The sequence below is a fragment of the Anabrus simplex genome, chromosome 12, assembly GCF_040414725.1.
Source record: "Anabrus simplex isolate iqAnaSimp1 chromosome 12, ASM4041472v1, whole genome shotgun sequence".
Lineage (NCBI taxonomy): Eukaryota > Metazoa > Arthropoda > Insecta > Orthoptera > Tettigoniidae > Anabrus > Anabrus simplex.
In genome coordinates, this window is record NC_090276.1 from 64,053,216 (window position 1) to 64,077,363 (window position 24,148).

At 38.4% G+C, this 24,148-nt stretch overlaps 1 protein-coding gene across 7 annotated transcripts in view; it reads left to right on the plus strand.

Moving 5' to 3' along the window:
• Window positions 1-24,148, plus strand: part of Not1 (CCR4-NOT transcription complex subunit 1) — a 403,150-nt gene that overhangs the window by 190,759 nt on the left and 188,243 nt on the right. For all 7 annotated transcript variants that reach the window (XM_067156230.2, XM_067156231.2, XM_067156233.2 and 4 more), the window contains exons 19-21: window positions 13,377-13,604; window positions 19,673-19,807; window positions 19,904-20,042. In XM_067156230.2, coding sequence (XP_067012331.2) covers window positions 13,377-13,604; window positions 19,673-19,807; window positions 19,904-20,042 — 502 coding nt within the window. The remainder of the gene's footprint in view (window positions 1-13,376; window positions 13,605-19,672; window positions 19,808-19,903; window positions 20,043-24,148) is intronic.

Here is a 24,148-nt window from a genome sequence, read left to right on the forward strand (position 1 = left end):
GTTCCAGTCCTTGCAATTGATATGTGAGACAGGTATATTGCCAGTTATTCTGGGAAGAACAATACATTCCATGTTGAAGTGATAATCGTTGATTGTTGAGTGAACCTCAATATTCACTGCTGTGTTTGCTTGGGATGTGAGTTCACCAAAAGCTTGCAGTGTTATGGCGCTGGTCTTTTTCTTTTTCAGTCTCAGTTGTTGCACCATGTGTTCGGATATAAAGTTACTCTGCGAACCATTGTCAAGTATGGCATGAACTAAATGGAATCTTCCCTGACCGTCCTTGATCTTTACTAAAGCTGTACTCAGAAGTATCTGATTCTTGGATGTGCTTCTCAGAGAATGATAAGATGATTGTTGTGGATTGTTGTTTTGATTTGCAGGAGATGATATATGGTCAGTCTCGTGATGCAACAACGTGTGGTGATATTTGTTACATAATCCACATGATGTTTTTGATGTGCATGCCTTCCAAGTGTGAGATGAGCTCAGGCAATTGCTGCATAGATTTTTATCCTTTACTACCTTGAACCTTTCATCACAATCTAATTTAAGAAAGTCTGGGCACCTATAAAGCTGATGTTCATCTGAACAGATACAACATTGTCTTGACGTTGTAATGTATGACTGTTGAGCTGCGATTTTTGACCTTGAACTTGTCTGATGGTTTTGCGATAGACAGGGAGAGGGGTTAGAGGCACAAAGTTGCAATGTCTGACAACGTCTCTCCAAGAACTTAACAAGTTCTTTAAACTCTACAGCTTCTAGGTGAGAATGTTTATTTTCGAATTCTAATCTCAATTTCTTATCCACTCGCGATAGTAAAAGCTCGTTTAGGAGAAGATCTAGAATGCTTATCTTAGTATCGAGTGCGTTCAGCGCATCAATGCTACCTCGGAATTTATTTACGAGTTGGCGTATCTCTGTTTCGGTTGAACATACTTTACCCGGTGATTCTAGGATCTGTTTAATATATTCAGCAGCTATTAATTTTGGCGAGTGATACCTGCTCACGAGAAGGTCATAAGCAACAGTAAAATTGGAGTCTGAAATGCCAATATTCCTAATAGCATCCTTGGCTTCACCTTTAAGCGAGGATAACATATAATGAAACTTCTCAACATTTGATAGATCATTGTTATTAACTATCAAGTTCTGAAAGGTGTCCCTGAAGTGAAGCCAAGTTGTTAATGTACCGTCAAATGTAGGGAGCTTGATTTCTGGCAATTTTATTTGCCTTGCTACATCATTGGCTGAAAGGGAACGTACTTCGTCAGCTAAATGTGAAGTCTGGGAAATGATAGCCTTTCTACGCTTAGCTTCCAGAAGATCGCTCTTATTTTCGAATTCCTGGTGGTAATCGATATGTGAATCGATATTTTCGTCATCATTTAGCTTGAGTTCAGTTTGAATGTATTTGAAATCTTCCTTAAGAGAAAGTAGCCTATTCAGTTTTACTTCGATTAAAGTTGTGTCTGCCGTATCAAGTTCTGAGCTCACAAAGCTTTGTATGCGTGTTAAACCGGCTTTAAGAACGGATCTTTTCTTCATTAGAGCTCTCTTTGTATCGGGATCCATGTTGCATTTGTAGAGATTAATACGAATGACTGGTGTCGTCTTTACGTGTCAATTCCGTCTAATTTCCGCCTTCTAAATCATGTGGCACGAATGTAACCATGTTAGAATTTCCGTGCCATGGATATTAGTTCTCATATGTCACACTAGATGACGCTACTTGTCATTATAACTATGTGCAATCCGTTGTTTTGTACAGGTGGCTTATTCTCTTTGGTACAGGTTAGTTTGTAAACACTACGGTAGATGTCATAATCGAAATGTCCAAGGCAATGCGTTGAAACACTCAAAATCAACATGTTTCACGAAATTGATGCAGTAAGTAATAGTATTTCATTAGATTATATCCTTTGATACCTTGTAAATACCAAAACTTGCCAGGTTCATGGAGTTTGCCGTTGAAATCCATATCCAGGCCGGAGGACCAATGTTGGGAATGTATCTTCGAACACCATATTTATTAACATTCAACTGTTTGATATATGTACCAACACAAATATTTACAAGAAAAGGTAAAAATTTCCCAAACAGTTTATGAAGCATTCATTGACATCGTAGTCAGGGTTAACAGCAGGGATAGGATAGTGCTAATAGGTGATTTCAATGCGAGAGTTAGAAATAGATCTGAAGGATATGGTAAATGTGGGGATGATATGGAATCTAATGGAAATGGGAAGCGTTTGCTGGATTTCTGTGCTAGTAGGAGTTTAGCAGTTACAAACACATTCTTCAAGCATAAGGCTATTCACTGCCTACACATGGGAGGTTAGGGGTACCAGATGCATAATAGACCCTATCCTAACCCCGAAAAACCTGTACATTCCTAACAGACTTCGTATTCAGGAAGTCTGTTATGAATGTACGGGTTTTTGAAGGATTTTTCGATGATACAGACCACTATCTGATCTGTAGTGAACTAAGTATCTCTAGGCCTAGGGTAGAGAAAGTGAAATCTGTCTGCAAACAAATAAAGGTAGAAAATCTCCAAGATGAGGAAATTAGACAGAAGTACATGGATATGATTAGTGAGAAGTTTTGAACAGTGGACAGTAAGCAGGTTCAGGAGATAGAAAGAGAATGGATGGCATACAGGGTTGCTGTAGTAGAAACAGCAAGGGAGTGCCTTGGAACAACTGTGTGATAAGACGGGAAAAAGCGAACATCTTGGTGGAATGATGAAGTGAGAGCAGCTTGTAAACGTAAAAAGAAGGCTTATCAGAAATGGCTCCAAACAAGGGCCGATGAAGATAGGGTTGTACGTAGATGAAGGAAACAGAGCGAAACAAATAGTTGTTGTATCCCAAAAGAAGTCATGGGAAGATTTTGGTAATAACCTGGAAAGGCTAGGTCAAGCAGCAGGGAAACCTTTCTGGATAGTAATAAAGAATCTTAGGAAGGAAGGGAAAAAGGAAATGAACAGTGTTTTGGCTAATTCAAGTGAACTCAAAATAGATCCCAGGGAATCACTGGACAGGTGGAGATAATATTTTAAAAATCTTCTCAACGTAAAAGAAAATCTTCCTGGTGGTGTTGCAAACAACCAAGCTCATGGGGAGGAATAAAATGATGTTGGTAAAATTATGCTTGAGGAAGTGGAAAGGATGGTAAATAAACTCCATTGTCATAAAGCAGCAGGAATAGATTAAAGTAGACCTGAAATAGTGAAGTATAGTGGGAAGGCCGGGATGAAATGGCTTCATAGAGTAGTAAGATTAGCATGGAGTGTTGGTAAGGTGGCTTCAGATTCGATAAAAGCAGTAATTGCACCTATCCATAAGCAAGGCAATCGAAGGATTGCAACAACTATCGAGGTATCTCATTGATTAGTATACCAGGCAAAGTATTCACTGGCATCTTGGAAGGGAGGGTGCGATCAGTGGTTGAGAGGAAGTTGGATGAAAACCAGTGTGGTTTCAGACCACTGAGGGGCTGTAAGGATCAGATTTTCAGTATGCGCCAGGTAATTAAAAAATGTTACGATAGGAATAGACAGTCATGTTTAAGTTTCATAGATCTAGAGAAAGAGGGAAAGATGTTTGCCATACTGGAGGACTATGGAATTAAGGGTAGATTATTAAAATCAATCAAGGCATTTATTTAGTTTGTTTTCCTGGTTGAACCATGTTGTTGTCTGTACATCACGTACAGTTTGCAGACATTTCAAATACATTGCAGTATTCTTTCTCAAGGCGACTGAAATACCCCTACTCGATCCGAGGTAATCGGTCTCCCAGGCAGCAGTCACACTACAAAGGTGGTCCTGACCTTGGTCTTTTATTTATATCCTAGCCTTTCTGGCTGATGTAAGCCCCCTGGCTGTCTCATGAGGATTCTGGAAGGTATGTGTCACAGCCGGGTAGTAGGACTTGCCCGTGCTGTTATATAATTGGAATTTCGGCCTGCATGTTAATGTTGTGGTCTGTATGTCTTAAACTATGAATGATAGACATCCAAGAATTACTGAATTTATATCCTTCTTCTAAATTTATATTGTTCCTATGTTTCTTGATTTCGATAGCGTCCCGAATTTTCCTTTCCAGATTCCAAGGGATAGCTACTAGGATCTTGGTCTTGTCAAATGATATCCGTGCCTTGTTTTGCAGGAATACTTGGCTACCACTGTAATATCTGTGTATTTTTGGTTCTTGGTGTGATTGATATGTTCTTTTAGGCGGGCAGAAAATAAACTAAATAATTCTTCACACCGTGGAAGCTTCACCTCTGAGACACAAAGGCATTTATGTTGACAATTGGGCTGCAGCGAGAATTGATCGTAGAATGAATTCTTGGTTCAGGGTACTCATAGGTGTTAGACACCTTTGCTGTTCTTAGTTTACATGGATCATCTGCTGAAAGGTATAAAGTGGCAGGGAGGATTCAGTTAGGTGGAATGTAGTAAGCAGTGCCTATGCTGACGACTTTGTATTAATGGCAGATTGTGCCAAAAGCCTGCAGTCTAATATCTTGGAACTTGAAAATTGGTGCGATGAGTTTGTTACGAAAATTAGCCTCTCGAATACCAAATTAATGTCAGTAGGTAAGAAATTCAACAGAATTGAATGTGAGATTGGTGATAAAAAGCAGAACAGATAAAAAAATATTGCTTGTTGTTGTTGTTTGCTTGTTTAAAGGGGCCTAAATTTTAAGGACTTAGGTTGTGCGTTCTCCCAGGTTGGTAATATAGTAAGTGAGATTTAATCAAGGTGTAGTAAAGCTAATGCAGTGAGCTCGCAGTTGCGATCAACGGTGTTATGTAAGAAGGAAGTCAGCTCCCGGAGGAAACTATCTTTACATCAGTCTGTTTTCAGACCAACTTTGCCTTACGGGAACGATAGTTAGGTGGACTCAGGATATCTTATTCATAAGTTAGAAGTAACAGACATGAAAGTAGCGAGAATGACTGCTGATACAAACAGGTGGGAACAGTGGCTGGAGGGTACTCGGAATGAGGAGATAAAGGCTAAGTTAGGAATGAACTAGATGGATGAAGCTGTACGCTTCGCTGGTAGGGTCATGTGCGGTGAATGGATGAGAATAGGTTACTTAAGAGAATAATTGACTCAGTTATGGAGGGTAAGAAGAGTAGGGGGAGACCAAGACGATGATGGTTGGACTCAGTTTCTAACAATTTAAAGATAAGATGTATAGAACTAAATGAGGCCACAGCACTAGTTGCAAATAGAGGATTGTGGCAACATTTAGTAATTTCATAGAGGCTTGCACACCGAACGCTGAAAGGCGTAATGGTCTATAATGATAATGTGTGTATATACAGTGCAATGCCATTTAAGTATCTGGCTTGTGTTCATAAAATTAGCTAAGGCTTTTAAGTGCAACGAATTGGCCGAAGCGGATGTCTATCAGATCAACAAAACATTTGATTGTCATACAACTAAGCATCTGCAAGATGCATTCATAATTAAGTACGTAAGTGTTAATACATGTCTGAGACAGGCTGTAGGGAAGACTACTCGACAGAGACATCTGTCTGCATACTACTTTGTGAGAACTGTTGATGAGAATATCCTGCATGTGGAGGGAACTGCTTCTCATTATAATAATACTGGACAAATGCGAATTGAACGTCGTGGAGGTGACAAAATATCCATCACATGTGGGAGAAAAAGGGGGGCCTTAAAAACATTCGTAGAGAAACTGACTGTTAAAGAAGTTCATTATTTCAGGGCAGTATGATTTAGTTTGACTGCTGACCTCAATATGCATAAACTTGTAGCAGTAGTCTGTATTTGAGGTATTATGCCTGTGTTGAATAGACATAAAACAAAGAGACTCTCTTGAATACTGAACACTCAGTCACGTTTTTGGAAAGAAGGGCTTTGTTGCTGCCTTTTGTGAGGGCAACAGTTTATACAAACGTATTTATAGGTCAAAATAGTGGTGCAATGGATATGCAAGATCGTGTAGAAACCAACAACAGACGGCAGAAGTCCTAGGTTCAAACATAATTTCATAGATTGCCATCAGTATACCGTAGTTCTGCACTGAAGCTTCAGAGACAGTCATATGTAAATCTAGGATACCTAACAACTCGTAATTTTAGGAATCGAAATGACAAAACTTAGAGAAAAGAGCACAGTGAGGGAAGAGGTGCTGGAAAGGTGAGAGGTATCTGTAGTAGGTACAGAAAAAAAAAGAAAGAAAAAAAGGGGGGGAGGGGGAGAAAGCAGAGGTGAAAGACTAGAATTTAGTGAAAGAGCAGGCAATTTCTTTTAAGCAACCACTTTCTAACGAATATATTTTGTTCTCCATTATTAAGGGACAAAAAGATAAAAACAATATTTCAATTGAAATTTTATAGAATTTTTAAAAAATAGCGTTGTAAGGCATGAAAAGTATCTTTTCTGAAAGATACTTCTAAAACACCATGACTAGATTCGTGTTAAATTAATAAGATTATCCCACCAAGGAAACACACGTACTATAGTACAAGAGTAACAGTAGTTACAGAAATTAAACATTCATCATCCAAAAATGCACTTTTACAGGCCACAATAAAATCTACACCTCCAGGATATTTTCAATTGATAATTCACAAACATAGAACAAGAATTTTTTTTTTTAAATGATCAATGGGAATTTGCGGAGAGAGGAGGGAGGAAAAGGGGAAATAGAGCTGCTTAAATGCCAAAACTGCACTAAACTAGAGTGCAAATAATAATAATAATAATAATAATCTATGGCCTCAGCTACCGTGTGCAGACATTTCGATTTGACGCCATCTGGCTGTCTGCTCGTCAATTTCAATGTTCCGTTTTATTCTAGGCCCACTAGATGGCAGACAGAATAAACCGGATCTCTCTTGGGCGTTTGTGGCTGAGATTTAATGAATTTTGTCGGGTAAACACCAAATGTGTCACCAGAGATCTTTTACATGCCGACATCGTATGACATGGAGTATCGAATGGACTTTTTTCCGCCCTTCAAAAATCCGACTACCTCTGCCGGGTTTGAACCCGCTATCTTGGGATCCGGAGGCCGACACTCTACCACGCATCCACAGAGGCAGCTAACTAGAGTGCAATAACTTTTGCTTAGAAGAAAATTGGCTTTAAAGTTCTTATCCACACATTGACGTTGTAAATAAGTCGATGTTAACTTTGAAGAGACCTCAAGATTAAGTTCCAAAAAAAAAAAAAGTTGAACGAATCACTGACCACCAAAAGGCAGTGAATTCATATTTGACAGTGCCTGAAGGGCAATCAGGAGGAATAGAGTTTCTGCATAAATATAGCACATAAGTTCTTATTTTGCTCAGCCAGTCCTCATGCTGTTAGGTATGTCCACATAGATGGAATAGTATCAAAGTCTGTGTGAGTAAGATGCACAGTTTTGGAGCTCCATCCACTCGAGTCCACAGTCAGTGCCAGACTAGCTAAAGTGGGCAGTACTAGGCCCATTTATAGGCGGACTGAAGGAAGGGCGATGCACTACCAGGAAACATTGAGAAAGTTTGGTGACGTGGCCGATGACGCAGCATAGAAACAGCTGGAGCAAGCGGCGCACAGTATGTAGAGAGACCCTGCGGTTGACGGAGCACTAGGCAGCAAGGCAAGCAATAGCATGGCGTACGAAGAAAATATATACGTAGTACAGGCAGCAGATAACGATGGCAGACGAAGAAGATGAACAGGTAGGAAATGAAAATAGTAGATACCGTATATTCGTAGGAGGTGGCGGCGGTGGCTGTAACTCGATTAGAGTATATATAACTTCTTCCTGCATACATTGACCAGTTCAACTCAGTTTATGGATGTGTTTACGATGACTTAACAGACCAATCCTGGCATAAAACGCCCACACAAATCACACTGAATGGATGGAGGAGGCGGGGGATTGTATGGACCGAGTTTTCTTGCTTGTCGCTTGGCCTCTTAACGTAGGAGTACGTTACAAACTACACCGTATGTATAATAGGGAATGTGTTTCTGAATTCCGTGTGAATCTTCATTACTTCAGAGACGCTTTCAATATTTACTTTAACTTAGGGTTTGGGACGCCTGCAACAGGTATATGTTCGACTTGCCTAAGACTGAAAAGAACCCATAATCCAACAGAATGCAACAAGTTTTGCACAGAAGTTAAGGTTCATCTTGCTGGAGAGCCAAAGCTTACCACAGTCTCGTGAAATTACTTGGAAGATCACACTGTGACCCTGGTGTTTGAATGTCAGAATTATTTGCCATTACCTAAGGTGCCGATCAAGCTGCATATTGTGGATTTTATCATACCCAGAGGAATTCCACCAAATAATGTATTCTTTTCCATCTTCGTTTATATGACTTGTCATCTGCTTGTTCCTTTCCATTAGTTATATTGAATTTAATCTTGTTTTAGATCCCCCTTTTCTTTTCCTGCTTTTATAGCTGCAAAAAATACGGGGGGGAGTGGTCCAATATGCAGTAGCCTCTTATTTTGTCCAGTGACTTCAGGGTATAAAGAACTATAAATTGTGCGTGTATGTATTCTACAAAATTCTTTAACAAATTTGTGACTATATTCTGAGTCTTGCTGACTACCTTCGTTGGAAAGCAGCATTTCTAAATTTCAAAAATGAAGAAGACAATAAATAGTGAACACATGACCTTTAGGCCTACATATAAAGTAAATATAGTCAGGATCAGTTACTCTTATATCACGTCAATAGTTTCATCTCATTAACTCCTCTGATGAGGTTGACGCCAGGTAGCGCATCCGGTCGTAAATACTTGCTGCGAAGATTCGTCTGGCTTCATAATCATCTTGTGCAGCCAGCTTCCTTGCTACCAGCGTTGTCATCCCGAAGGATGTCATCACCACTGCCATCAAGTGCATTTGAGATCCCATCTTTTTGAAAATTTAAAAAAATAGAGATGCCACCCCTTACAAATAAAGCAATGCTGTAGAAAGCATTTATTCACTCATTATATTGTTTACATATTTACTGGACTCAGTTTCTTATATACATAACTCTTCTAATAACATTATTACTTGAGAAAAATTAATCTTGTAACTAGACCACATATATTACAGAAGTAGTAGTATTACTAATAACATATTAATACTTAAAATAAATTGAACTTGTAACTCTCTCTTGCGCACATTAAATAAATTATTATTATTATTATTATTATTATTATTATTATTATTATTATTATTATTATTATTATTATTATTATTATTATTATTATTATTATACATAACAGAATCACACCAACCTCAACAGAGTCGAGTAGATATCAGTAAAATACCACGTAAGGTGAAACCTTGTGTGTGGTAATTTAGAATATTAATTACATAGAGAGAAATATATTTTTAAATGATGCCTGAAGTACGAGTATGGGTATGAGTAAAAGATGGATATGATCAACAGCACATGGTGGAGCATCGAATAGAAATTTAATATGGTGACGTGATATTCTCATTTAGTTATTTCTTCAATAACAGTTTTATTATCCCTGACAAAGGATTTAAGACACTTCAGACTCATTTTCTGACTTAATGAAGTAGTTTGTATAGAACCGGAAAGGACAGTAAAGAATTTTGGAATGAAGTACAAGAAATTGCACTTTGTTATGCTACGTTTGGGTTTGTATAACATACAACGGTGGTACATCTTATGCGTGTTGAATATTCATATTTAATGTTCTCAATTATATTTTTGTTTTTGTTAATATATTTGTATATTTCAAGGGCATAGAGCTGTTTTACATTAAATATATTTGCTTCAGTATATAATTGACTACTTGGGTATAATCTTCCTTTCTGGTACATTATTTGTAATATAAGGTTTTGAACAACCTGTATTTTATTGATTACATTTTTGTAGGCTCCTCCCCATGCTAATATTCCGTAGCTAAGAATAGACTGAACTAAAGCGTAATAAACCTCTCTTAAACAATTTCATACTGGATATGTATTTTAAATTGTGAAATATATAAACAGTTCTTCTGATTTTCTTTCTTAAGTCGGTAATGTGACTTTTCCATTTCATGTTCGAATCAATTAATAATCCCAAATACTTAAAATTACTTACTTTATAAATTTTGTAGCAGTTACAATTAAATTTACAGTTGATGTTGTGTACAGTTAATTTCATTAAAATCGTTCTGTATAACTGTTACTGAAAAATTCATAAATTTTGTCTTTTTAATGTTTAAAAATAATTCATTATTATCTAACCATGCTTTAACTTCAAGCAGTGCTCGAGTTTCTTTTTTTCTGACGAGATTCCAGCTGTCACCCTCTACATAAGTGACTGTATCATCTGCATATGTTATGATGTGTGTATGTTCGTCATTTGCTATTGTTTTCTCTAGATCATTAATAAATAGAATAAACAATAGTGGACCTAATACCGTGCCTTGTGGGATACCCTTTATTATCTTCGTTGGTGTGCATTACGAGTTGTACTTCCAAATGACTGGAAGCATTCTTTGGATAACTGCAGCTGTTGAAAGCCAGGACCTCATTGTTTAGGTTAGGTATGCTATAAAGTGCCAGATAGTGCTAGGAATTCCACGACAAAAAAATTAAGAATAATAACGGGAAAGCTTGCCGCATTTATGGATATCTAAAGGTGTGGAGGTAATGCGTTTTATTATCATAATGTTTAATTTCCTACGTTCGTTGTTTTCATTTTTTATTAACGCATAGTATGTTTTGTTTGGCATCTCCGAAAATAGTGAAAGTGGTTAGTGGGGCATAAAACCAATACGCTATTATGGTACTATTTGTTAGATACATTGGCATATAAACAGCCGTAATGATTGTATTGTTTTTATCATGTTTCAGCCTACTTCTCTCCAAAAATTACCTATATGTTCTAAGTTACGAGTTATTAAACGATCACTTTCAATGGTCTCATCTGCTATATTAATAGCAACAGCTGTGAATACATCTCAACTAAAGTAAACTCCTGTCCGCATCCCAAGGTGGTGCAGCTCTTTTTAGGCACGTCCCCAGTGGAAGTGAGCTGCATGGGCCATTTACCCGAGTATCAACCTTCCTGCCATTCTTAAATCTCTAGCAGCACCAGGAATTGAACTTGAGCCCTCGAGAAGGCAGGTAATTGTGCAGACTACAAAACGCAGACATTGCATGACTGACGCGTGCTTGCAATTCGAAACTGTTCACCTATTGTGCGATGTCATCGGAGCTGCAGTACGCTACAGAGGTGAACTTTTTTTAACTACAAAACTCAGACGTACTACATGTCTTTTATGCGTTTTCATTGTGCGAGTCGAACAGATGAAACTGTTCACAAATTTGTGTGATGTCATTGGAGCCACAGTACGTCCCGTACCTGCTTCAAATTAGAACCGTTACTTTTCTTTGACAAATTTATGTTGGGAGGGGGGTTCTTATATGCAAGCTTTATTGTTTTCATATTCTTAGTGTTGAAAAGCCAGGGTGTCTAATACTCGAGGAAATATGGCATTGACCCGTTGGACTCTGTTTCTCCTCCTGTGCTTGTCCTTCTTCTTGTTTCCAAATTTGGCTGCCTATGGACAGCATTGAACCTAAGGTTTTATCTTCTTCTTCTCCTTCTCCCAGAACCTCTTCATCTTTTCACTTCTAATATTCCTTTCTTTCTCAAATATGACCAATTTGGTCTACATTTTGGTGGTTTCTCCTGGAATGTTTTGATGCTATCCACTCTGCTTCTAAATTATTTTCTGTTCTGAATCATATACATTGTAAGTCCACCCCTTTTTACCTCTTCGACCCACTTCATCGAAGCTTTCAGTCCAGTGATGTACTTGAATATTTTCTTAGTAGCCGTTTCTCATCCATTCTTTCTAGATGCCCATAGAATTTTAGCCTTCACTTTTGCATGGTGACTGTGATTTTTTTGGTGTATTTGTAGAGGTCATCATTTTTTCTGTTCCTCCACTCCCCATCAACATTTTTGTGGTCCTAAAATTTTCCTTAAGATTCTCCTCTCCTTTATTTGAGTTCTTGAAGCTCACCCTTATTATTAATTGTCAAGCTCTCTGAAGCGTGGAGACCCTCTGGTTTTACCACTGTGCTGTAGTGTTTAAGTTTCGCCGTGTAAGATATTGCTATTTTGTTGTATCTGTTCTGGGTTAACCTGTAAGCTAATTCTAGTTTTCTAATTCTTGCCCTATTCGTCTCTTTATCCAATCCATTAGGTTCTATGCAAAGCTTGTTTGTTCAGTAATGCTAGTCTTTTACCTCTTGTATTCATCTTAACCTTTCTAGCATTTAACTTGTTTTTACTTTTTATTTCTCACATCAAGACTGATGATTTGCTTAGATGGCCGTACAGTGTATGTTGAGATTCGCCCTCCTGTTGAAACTGGGAAGTAGAAGCAAGTTCGTCGGGAGCTGAGCAGGAACGGATGTGAAAGAGTTGAGATTGATGAAAGAACTCGTCTTTGAGAAGAGAGCTGTGTACAAAGATGGAGATTATTCTTGTCCTTTTCTGCTTTTATCTTGTCCTTCTGTTCTCTTCCTGTTGCTTCCTCTCCCATTCCACGCTTGCCTGTCATTGTTTGTCCTATTACATTTTTTTAACATTACGCAAACTCAGTTAACTCTTTCGGTGACGATAGGATAGAAAAGTGACCATGACCTTAATTGAGGTACAGTCCCAGCACTTGTCTGGTGTGATAATGTGAAACCACAGAAAACCATCTTCAGGGCTGACAATGGTGGGGTCCAAGCCCACTACATCAGGCTCACAGCTACGTGACTGTGTACATGTTCCTATATTTTCTATTCATGATTTACTGAAGACATCCTGAAAGACATAATTCCTTTATCTTGGCATGTGTTAAGACAGCAGTTAAAACAAACAGTAAAGATACTGTAATTGTCCAGTTCAGATATATGGATTAATAATAATAATAATAATAATGTTATTTGTTTTACGTCCCACTAACTACTCCTTTACAGTTTTCGAAGACACTGAGGTGCCGGAATTTAGTCCCGCGGGAGTTCTTTTACGTGCCAGTAAATCTACTGACACGAGGCTGACATATTTGAGCACCTTCAAATACCACTGGACTGAGCCAGGATCGAACCTGCCAAGTTGGGATCTGAGCCACTCAGTCCGGCAATATACGGATTATAGCTCACTGTATTTACAAGCAATCTTGTCATTAGTTTGTTACACTTTTTACCACTTGTACTCTGCAGTGCTTTTAGTTTCAGAGCCCAAAGCTTGCGGAGATATTGTATCCTTGTATTGTATCAAGAGATCAAAATATGTTTACAAAAGAAAAAGCTGTTATTGATAGATCTATTCTAATTGTGAATTACTCTCTTTTATTTTACAGGTACTGTTACGCAGTGACAAAGGTATTGCAAATTTTTCGGACCGCTCTCTCCTGAAGAATCTCGGGCACTGGCTCGGCATGTTGACTTTGGCTAAAAACCGTCCGATCCTGCAGGACGACATTGATCTCAAATCACTGTTGGCCGAAGCATACCATAAAGGGCAGCAGGAACTGCTCTACGTTGTGCCCTTTGTAGCTAAAGTATTGGAGTCGTGTGCCAAAAGTAGGGTAAGTGTGTTGTGGATGTATTATTTATAATTAATGAGATTGTACTTTCAAATTTGAATTCTCCTCTATCGGCACTAATCTCTCTCTCACTAATTCATTGTGACATTGGTACGTTGAAGTTTTGGTAGTTTCATGTAGTCAGTTAGGGTACTTGGTTGGAAGTATTTTAATGCTTGTAAATTCTCAAAATTGAGCTGATGACTTCTTATACCGAGTGAGCAGATTATGAGTTTCCTTTGTGCATAGCAGGGACTGTGTGGACAATACTACTTCCTTTCGATAGAAGTAGCCTAAGGATTTTGTAGTAATAACTCTTGTATCTAAACACATAAGAAATCGTGCATAGGTCAATGACATGTTGCTTCTTAGTGAGCATTCAGATTGTCAAGTAAAATTTGACATGACCTATTAAAGTTAATGCCGAAAACTATATTCCACATGGGTTTCGGAAGGAATACATCCCCGGATGGTCTCAAGAATGCTAAATATCAAGAATCTTACGACGATACAACAGCTGATGACCTTTTGAGAGTTCTCAATAAGAGCAGAAGAGAAAAATTGCATAAAACAGTGGCGGAACTTAACTTTACACGTTCTAGTCCAAGGCTGTCAAGCACAGTCCCACGTGTATATGCCAGTGCTGTTGCATCCAGACTAATGAAGAATTCGAAAGCTAAAATTGACAAGGCACATACACGAATTGTTAGAAATGAATTGTACATAAAGATATCCAGTCTAACACCACATCCTGACTACTCAGGTGACTTCAGCATTGAGGAACTTGACATAGCCTTGAATATACTAAAGGTAAATAAAGCTGTTGGCTTTGATGGCGTATATCCAGAGTTTCTTAAAGCCATAGGACCTAAAGACCTAAAACAAAATTGTGGCTCTTTGAATTCTTGAGTGAAATTCTACGAACTGGAAGATTACCAAAGCTTTTCAAGCAGGCTGAGATAATTGCCATCCTGAAACCAGGCAAAGACAGAACCGATGCTTCTCACTACCGGTCAGTATCACTACTCAGCATGACGTATAAGCTACTAGAAAGGCTTATTCTAAATCGCATTCAAGGGGCCATTAATCAAACCATCCCTGTTGAACAAGGTGGCTTTAGGAAACATCGGAGCTGATGCGACCAGGTTTTAACATTGACAACTCTAGTTGAAGCTGGATTTCAACGAGGTCTCTGATCAGCTGCAGTTTTTGTGGACCTTACAGCAGCTTATGGCACTGTGTGGGGGGACGGCTTGATGTTGAAGTTTATTGAAATCATCCCATGTCAAGAGCTGGTGTTTCTAGTGAATAGCATTAAGGTGTTTCTGAATGGATAATCTAGCAGATGAAGGACTCTAAGCAGTGGCCTACCTCAGGGATAGTTCTGGCCCCCATTCGGTTTAACTTGTATATTCATGATATGCCAGACACTGACTCGTTGAAAATCCAGTATGCAGATGACCTAGCATTAGTCTTCAAGAGTAAAGATCTTATGCACTGTGAGAATGTACTGAAAAGTGATCTGACAAATTGAGTGACTACTTCCATAAATGGAGACTTCAACCTAACTCAAATCTGAGGTTACTGCATTCCACCTAAATAATAAGGAAGCCCATAGGAAGCTACATGTGACTTTCAATGGAACCGAAGTACCGCATAACTACAATCTAGGAATCACTCTGGATCGGTCCTTGACATTCAAACAACAGTGCATCATGTTATCTAAGAAACTTGGCTCCAGAGTGAATCTACTCCGCAAGATTGCCGGAAGTAGCTGGGGTGCGGATGCCAATACCCTACGTTCTGATGCACTCGCTGTTGTGTATTCTGCTGGTGAATACTATGCTCCTGTATGGAAAAATAGCATTCACACAACAGAGATTGATGTCCAGCTTAATGAAGCCATGTGTGTTATCACTGGTACTGTCAGATCTATCAGATCTACTCCCATTCAGTGGTTATCTGTCTTAGCTAATACCGTTTTTTACGCAAATAATCCCCGCACCCTAACTTTAGGAAGGCTGATTTTGAAAAGAAAAAAAAATGCCAACATTGACTCAAATAAAACTTGCACCCCAATTTCGTGCCTCAATTATTATTATTATTTTTTTTTTTTAATGCGGGTATTATTCGCGTAAATACGGTATTGCTGTAAACTAAAGTAAACTTGCTCATAAGAACTCTTCCTTGTATGATACCCTACAAGACCCACCGACAACTTGTCTCAAATCACGCAAACCACCTTGGACTGATTTTAAAAGTATCAGTTCTCTGGACATGACCTCCGAGTGGTGACAGCGTTGGCATGAACATCCACCCAACAGCGCTAACTTGGTTCAAGATCCAACAAAGAAGGTAGAAGGATTCGAACTGCCGCGTCAAACCTGGTTGAAGCTGAACCGAATTAGAACGGGCCAAGGGAGGTGTGGTTACATTTTGAAGAAATGGGGATTCCGTTCATCTGCTGATTGCGGCTGCAGAGCGGAGGAGCAGACAATGGAACACATTGTTAAGGAGTGCCCACTTCGAGCATTTAAAGGTGATCTGAGGCTTCTACACCAAGCGACTGCAAGTGCTCTGGACTGGTTGTCAAATTTGGACATTTCCATTTGATATTAGATTTTTTGTGTACTTGTAAAGCCATACGATATATATATCTTTTAGTGATAGTGTTACCTCTGAGGCTCATAGGTAGTCCATAGTTGTGCCAAAACTTCTTCAGCGACTTGTAAATTTCACCACATCCTCCGAAAAGGAGGCTGAATACATGTCTCTCAGGCCGTATCCTTGAAGTATAGAATTGTTGGGTAATGTATTGATTTCTTTTCATCGTTGACAGCCGCTACTTGTTCAAGCTGGATTGTAGGGTCGTTTAATATCCTGCATGGAGAAATTCTGGAGTTTCTAATTATATACATGCTAGGGGCAGAGAAACTAAGGTGATAAAGATACTGGTTTGATGCCATGTCGGGAAGTCAAAAAATTTAGAAGTAACATTCCACTTTTAGAGAGGCACATGACCCTGGGATTGTTGGGATAGTATCTTCTTTAATTTGATCCAATCACTCATCCTGGGATGTCTGGCCGGTCATTTTCATGGCATCCTCTGCAAGTACTTTCTGGAAATCTGCATCTCCTCCATCCACCTATCATGGCCACACCGTTTCAGCTGTGCAGCCCTCAGTCTTATTGTCCACTGTCAAATTCACCAGCATCTCTCTTCTGATGTAATCATTCCTGATTCTGTCCATTTTTATCTTTGCATAACTGATCTTCAAAAGTACATTTCATATGCTTGTGTAATTTACTAATGTCTCGTGTATGTAATCCATTGCCATCTAACATCGTCTCAGAGGCGTGGTCAAGCCCCAAGATTGAAGAGCCGGACCCTGTCTCAGAGACGTGCTGAACTTGTCAGGAGGGGATCTAGCCGTAAAACACGCCATGTAAATTCATCTCACTTCATCCCCAACTCCGCGTCAAGAAAGTGTCACGAGTTTGTTTCAATAGTTTGGCATGACACAAATATATGGCAGTATTACGCTGTTCTAGTCTTCCTTGAAGGTCTTTGGAAACAGGCAATATCAGTACTGTTGTTTATGTTACCTAAATCTTCGGAGATTAGTGGAGTATCTTCCGCTACTGGAGTTCCTTGTCAAAATGGCTGCATGCAGAAATTTGTGTATAACCTAAAACTTGATGACGTTAAATGGTTTTGACACAACTAATGATGAAATGAAGGCTTACTTTGCACTGTGCATTATTATGGCTTAAATAAAAAGAAGCCACCGCATCTTGGAAACTGGAGACGGTTAACTGATGATGATGATGATGATGATGATGAAGTAAAAAGAAGCCTTCATTGAAAATGTACTGGTCAGAGAGGAGTGTTGTTGAAACTCTGCTATTCAGTAAAATAATACGTTAGTGTGTGTCTTACTAATTTCAAGATTTCTGTATTTTCATGTTAATGAAACTGCAGACACAAGTGGTAAGCTAAGAAAAGTAAGAAGTGTTGTGAAAGACGTAAATAACCAATTTCAGTCCATTATAGTATTTTACTTATGATACGGTATATTGTACATAGCATCTTCCATTTTCATTTGGTATTCTGTGTTATACTGTAGATATACAGTAGAAGTCTGCTTCAGTGAGAACGGCATATAGCGAGAACCTCACTTTTATTTTTATTTTATTCTTTTCTATCCCTTGAAAATTCCTATATTAAATTGTGTGTTATCCTTCAGTTAACCGCGAGAGCCCTATCGCTGATTCATCCATTATTACGAGCCTTTAAGCTGCCTTATTTTTTCCATTATCAAAATTTATGCACTCCAGTGATTGTGTTGAATGCAGTCGATTATCTTCGGTATAGTTTTCTCACTATGTGCACTAGCGAGCACTCTCGTCATTATTCGGACTCAAAGCTGATGTCGGAGTCGATTAGCAATACTCGCCGACTGGTGTTCTGTAAACACAATTAAAGATGAATAAGAATATGGTTCCGTAACAAATTCGTAAATAATATGGCTGATAGCAGTAGTTAATTCGGAAATCAAGGCTGAAGTAAAAGACCGCTTAATTTTAATGCACTACATGAAATAAACTTCATCGTAAAGCCCGTATTGTTGTAAGTAACTCCTTGTGCAGTTCCTGATCATACACTCCACTTTTACAATACAAACTGCCTGTCTTTATTAAGACAACATTAAAATTCTATATATGCTTCGTCCTTTATCAGGACATCTTCATTCAAAAAATAAATGTACAAACCTTAAAATTGTAACAAGGATATTAAACATATTAAGTATCAAAATTCATTGATGATTATGTCCAGCTAAAATGAAACACCATGTCATAACAATACTAAAATATCAGAATTTAAAATAGCACAGATGAAAATCTTAGGTGAGCCTGTCTGCGTGATGACAGTATTCGTATTTAAGCTACCGTTTCTAAACATGAGGTGTGAATGTTAAGGTGTGAAAAAGACGAGAGAGCAAATACGAAAAGTATTTTTCACTGGGGCCAGTAAATATATTGGAGCTTTTTTTTTTTTTTTGATCACACTCTTCGACCTTGAATTATTTGGAGGTTAAACTCGGCTGCGGGTGAGAGAGTAACTTCGATCTTCATCTTAAATGTGCCAACAGTTTGATCAATTCGAGTCAAAGCTCGAAGGTGCAAGTTTCAACATACACGCCACCGTTGAAAGATGCGGACGCCTGTTCACTTCCTGGATTTTAATTTTGTCTTCATTAGTAAGCAATTTCACAACATCTTCAGTATCCATAACTGGGCTGCCACAAGACAAATATGCACCACGCTAGTCAACTTCACACTATTATATTCCTAATCCGTATATAGGCTATCATGTGACAAATATTCGTTACCCTTCACTGTATCACTCAACACACAATAAATTTCTAACTTTTTAATGGAATGTGAAATACAAGCACAAAGAGGCTTACTGGGTTATTCAGCAACATCACCAGAAACCAGAAAACAAAATTAAACTTTCCTGAAGATAATGGCTAGCTTCCCGAAGGTGTAATTTACCCTGTAAAGTTCAGAAATTCAAGGCAATTTACCGGCTGTCGCAAAACTTTCACCATCCTGCCTCCTGTGGCGAGGGCTCTAGAAAAAACAATACTACAGAATAACGACGTAAGCAGTTTTCTAACTGAAAATACGAGGGCGCCACTTTTTTCTCAAAGCTGGCTGCAGGTTGTGTTCCAGAACAGTAATACTGCGTGTTGATGGTCTGCTGTAGAGGAACGTAATGCGTTAGCATAACACCATAATGGTTGTACACGAGAATAACCTATCCATGACGGTGTAACATAGAGCAAATTATTTTTAAAAAAGCATTCAAATCACCTGTAGCCACTGCTTTCATTTCCTTGATAGTTTATATCCTTGAGTATGATGAAGAGTAGTGAACTGCCTTGAACTCCTGTCTATTTGAAAACATTTATCCTTCCACTTATTGATGATATGCTATAGATAATCATTAATTAATAAGGACCTGTTTTCTTAGGATTTCCTCCATTTTTTATTATCTGTTACAGGTTTTCAAACCACCAAATCCTTGGACAATGGGCATTATGAATGTTTTGGCAGAATTACATCAAGAACCAGATCTGAAATTAAATTTAAAATTTGAAATTGAAGTGCTTTGTAAAAACTTAAATATTGATGTTGCGGTGAGTACTAAACCTTCTGATTCTATTCTCTATGTTTTCATATTACAATTTTTTAAGTCTGTAAAGCTTACTTTTATTGCACTTTGTTGCCAACAGGAACTAAAGCCTTCAAATTTCCTGAAAGATCAGGAAAAGCTGAGGAAATTGGAATATCAGTTATCTCATCCTAATAAGAAACCAGAACCTGTTGTCCAGCAACCAGCCATCTCACAGTCACCATCTCAACCTCAGTCAAGTAAGTAGGATTATTGCAAAAATTATGTTGGTTAAGGGAAGATGTCTTCAGTATTTTGAGCATCAGCTTGTACAGGGCAGGTTTTAAAAGAGTATCCTTACCATGCTAATTTTTATGACTGTCCCTTACTGCTATAACATACTCCCAAAAATAAGCATTCGCACATACAGCCTATCGAAGACCTTTTGTTTGTGTCATGATGACCACTGGCCTCCTGCACTGATTGAGGTGACATGTGGTCAGCATGACATTGGTGTTTATGACTGTATTCACAGCTTCTTGAATCAGAAGTTTCCTCAGTTGTACTCTGTTTAATGTTGACGATGGGATTAAAATCAGTGGATGGAAAAGATATTGAATAATGAGATTCCTCCTCTCCCTCCGTCCACATGCTATAGAATTTCTGTTTTTGATGTGTAAAGTATAAATTGAAGAGAAAACTATGTAAATAGAGGAGAAAGAGAAATGGTGGAAGAAAAAGGACATAGAAAGAAACTGAACCCGACAGGTTAATAATATACCATATTAACTTGCGTATTAGACATCCACCACACACACACAAACACTTTTTTTTTTTTTTTTCAGCTGCAAAATGTAAGGGCCAACAAATGAGAACCTCCTGTTTTGTATGTTGAACATATGAGTGACTCTTAGGCCGGTATAATAGTAAATGGTATACAAACCGTATTTACCCAGTTTCCCCTTTAAATTTTTGAAAATATTTCCTTACTTACTGGACACATTTCAATTTCAACAAAAAAATTCTTAGAAGGTAATTGTTTCAGGAATATTGTGCAAGGTAGAAGTATAAGAAGGTTAAAGCAAGAAAGTTAAAGCACTAAAGTTTGAAATGTTACGTCTTTCCTTCTTTCATTTCTTATTTTAAAATTTGATAAGACAGAAAATTTGGAAGAAGTAACAGTTAAATAGAAATGAGCACGTCAACTCTCAGCGGGCTAGAAGTCCAAAAATCAGGTACAAGAACTAGAGAGAATTATCAACACGATAATATAAAGGGATGAGCATTATAGCTCTGAACAGTACTCTATTTTGTAACAGCATGTTTGCTCCACTCACTTACATAGTCTAGGAGTTGGAGCTCCAAAAGTTAATATGGTCCAGCCTCTCAGAGGCACACGTTTCTTTCAAGGTTATGCCTGCAAACCTCAATGTTTTTACAGTCACTTCTGCTTGACAGTTTGTTACACACTGGTCTATCAACAATTACCATTTAAACGGGGGCTATAAGTGCCCTTTTTAAATGGCGTTAATGAAAGAAAAAAAATGGGGGGTGGTGTTTAACGTGATCATCCTTGAACAAAAGGCTAGGAGGCGAAACTCTTACACTCCAAAAAACCTCTTAAAACCCTAAGTGGGCTTATGGCCTGCAGTTGCAGAGGCTAAGCCTCAGTTTTGCCAACTTATATATTCAAAATCCGCTAGATACTACTAAAATTCCGCCAAGAAATCCGATCTCAAATAATGAGCAATAATAATAATCATCATCATCATCATCATCCTAAACCATCTCCAGTTTCCCGGATGTGGTATATGAGTCTCCTCCATCTCATCCTGTCCTTGTACCATTCTTCCTCCACCAACTTGTCCCAATCATGACCTCTCAGCAGTACATCGCTCTTAACTAAATCGATCCATTTCCTTCGTGGCCTTCCCACGGGTCGTCTTCCTTCTACCTTTCTGTCAAATTCCTTCTTTGCAGTTCTGTTTACTGGCATCCTCTTCATGCGACCAAACCACTTCAGTCTTGATATCTGAATCTTATTGAGGAGAGAATCATCTATTCCTACTTCTCTAATTTTCTCATTCCTAATCTTGTCTTTTCTGGTTTTCTGGATCATAGTGCATAGGAATTTCATTTCAGCTGCCTTAAGTTTGGAATTATCTCTATTGGTCAGTGTTGTGGTTTCGAGAGTGTGTGTAAGAATTGGTGTATAATAGGATCCCACAGCAGATGTCTTACCTGGTGGTAAAATTGTGTTGCCTTATTGATTCGATTGTTCACCTCATGTTTTGCTAGGTTGTCATTTGATATAACACTACCCAAGTATTTGAAAACTGGAACGCTGTCCAGTTGAGCTTCATTTAACATGACTATTGGTTCTGCTCCTTCTCCATACACTTTCATCACCACCGTCTTTGTCTTGCTGATGTTTAAACCATATTTCTTAAACTCCTCATTCCAGCTTTGTATTCTCTCTCCCAATTCCTCTTCTGAGTCACTCCAGATCGCAACATCATCTGCAAATGTGAAGGCTTTGATATCTCCATGTTCTTTCCTTTTAATAGATTTCATTACTACATCCATTACAATAATAAATAGAAGTGGTGACAATGAGCTGCCCTGCTGCACTCCTCTCTTTGTTTCAAACCAGTCCGACAAACCACATCTAACTTGAATACAGCTTCTGTTCCCACTATACAACATTTTCACTTTGTCTATGAGGCTGTCTCGCACTTGAAGTTCTTTCATGCATTGCCAAATTCTTTCCCTTGGTACACTATCGTATGCTTTCTCAGTGTCCAAAAATATTAGAAATAAAGGCTTGTTCTTCTCCCAGACCTTCCTGGTCTGAAACCATACTGCTCTTCTTCCAAAATTGGTTCAACAATATCTCTGATTCTGGTCTCTATTATTTTTTCCAATATTTTCAGGACATGAGACAGTAGTGTGATACCACGGTAATTAGTACATTTTCGTCGGCTTCCTTTCTTGAACAGAGGTACAATGATGTCCATCTTCCAGTCCTCAGGAATAGTATTTTCCTCCCATATCTTGTTGAGCAGTCTATAGAGCCATTGGATTCCTGGAACTGCCGCTGCTTTCAGCATATCTGCACTTAGTTCATCTATGGCCACTGCCTTTCCTTTCTTCATGCTCTTGAGCGCATTTTCAACCTCAAGCCATGTAATTGGTGGTTCAGTTGTGGTTCCTCGACTTGGCTCTCCTCTATCCGTTGTTATGTTTTCTGTATCTCCATTCAGCAGCTTTTCGAAATAGATCTTGAGTTCTTGTTTAATTTCTCCCTCTTCTTGTGCCAGAGTTCCATCATCACGTTCTATTGCTTTTATGGTCTCTTGATCCCTTCGCTTGTTTTTCACTACTCTGTATAGCAATTTCATATTTCCTCTACTGTCCTCTTCCAGTTTGTCTGCAAACTCATTCCATTTCTTCTCTTTTTCTTCCCTTACAATGTTCTTTACAGCAAGTTTCTTGTTCCTGTATATTCCTTGAAGTCTTTGTATTTCTTGTTCATTTCGTTCTTGTCCCTGTTTTTTTTTTTCCTTGTCCAGTGCCTTCTTTATTTGGTTTCTTTCTTTCACCGCTGTTTTCACTCTATCATTCCACCGCGGTGTCTCCTTTTTTCTTTTGATAGAACTTGTAACTCCACATAGGTTTATGGCTTCTCCCACAAAGGTGTCTTTGAAGGCCTTCCATTCTTCATTAACGCTGGTTACTTCACACTTCAGCAAACTCTGTTGAATCCTTAGTTTGTATTCTTCCTTTATTTGGACTTCTTGCAACTTCCAAGTTTTAACCCTTGGTTTTTTTGTAATAAGTTTCTGCGTTTCATTTGCCTTATGTTTGAAGTCTACTACCAACAATCTGTGGTCACTGTCCATGCTTTCACTAGGGATGGATGATCTTTACATCTGTGATGTACCTGCCACCATCTTTATTTGTGATTACGTAGTCAATCAATGTTCTATACTGGCCATCCCAACTGTACCTTGTTATTCTGTGACTGTCTCTTTTTTTGAAGAATGTATTTTTGATTATAAGATCATTTCTTCTGCACAGATCTAATAGTTGTTCTCCTTCTGGGTTCCTTTGTCCAAATCCATGCGGACCAATGATGTTCTCATACCCAAGTCTGTCTACCCCAACTTGCGCATTTAGATCTCCAATAATAATAACATTTTCCTCATTAACTGTATCTTCCAGGTCTTGCCGAAATTTCTCTTTGTCTTCCTCACTGCATCCTGTCTGTGGGGCATACACTTGTATGATGGTGTACTTAGTGTTCTCCAGTTTCATGAACATTTTAATGATTTTATCACTTTTGCAGATAACTTCAGCTGTAGCA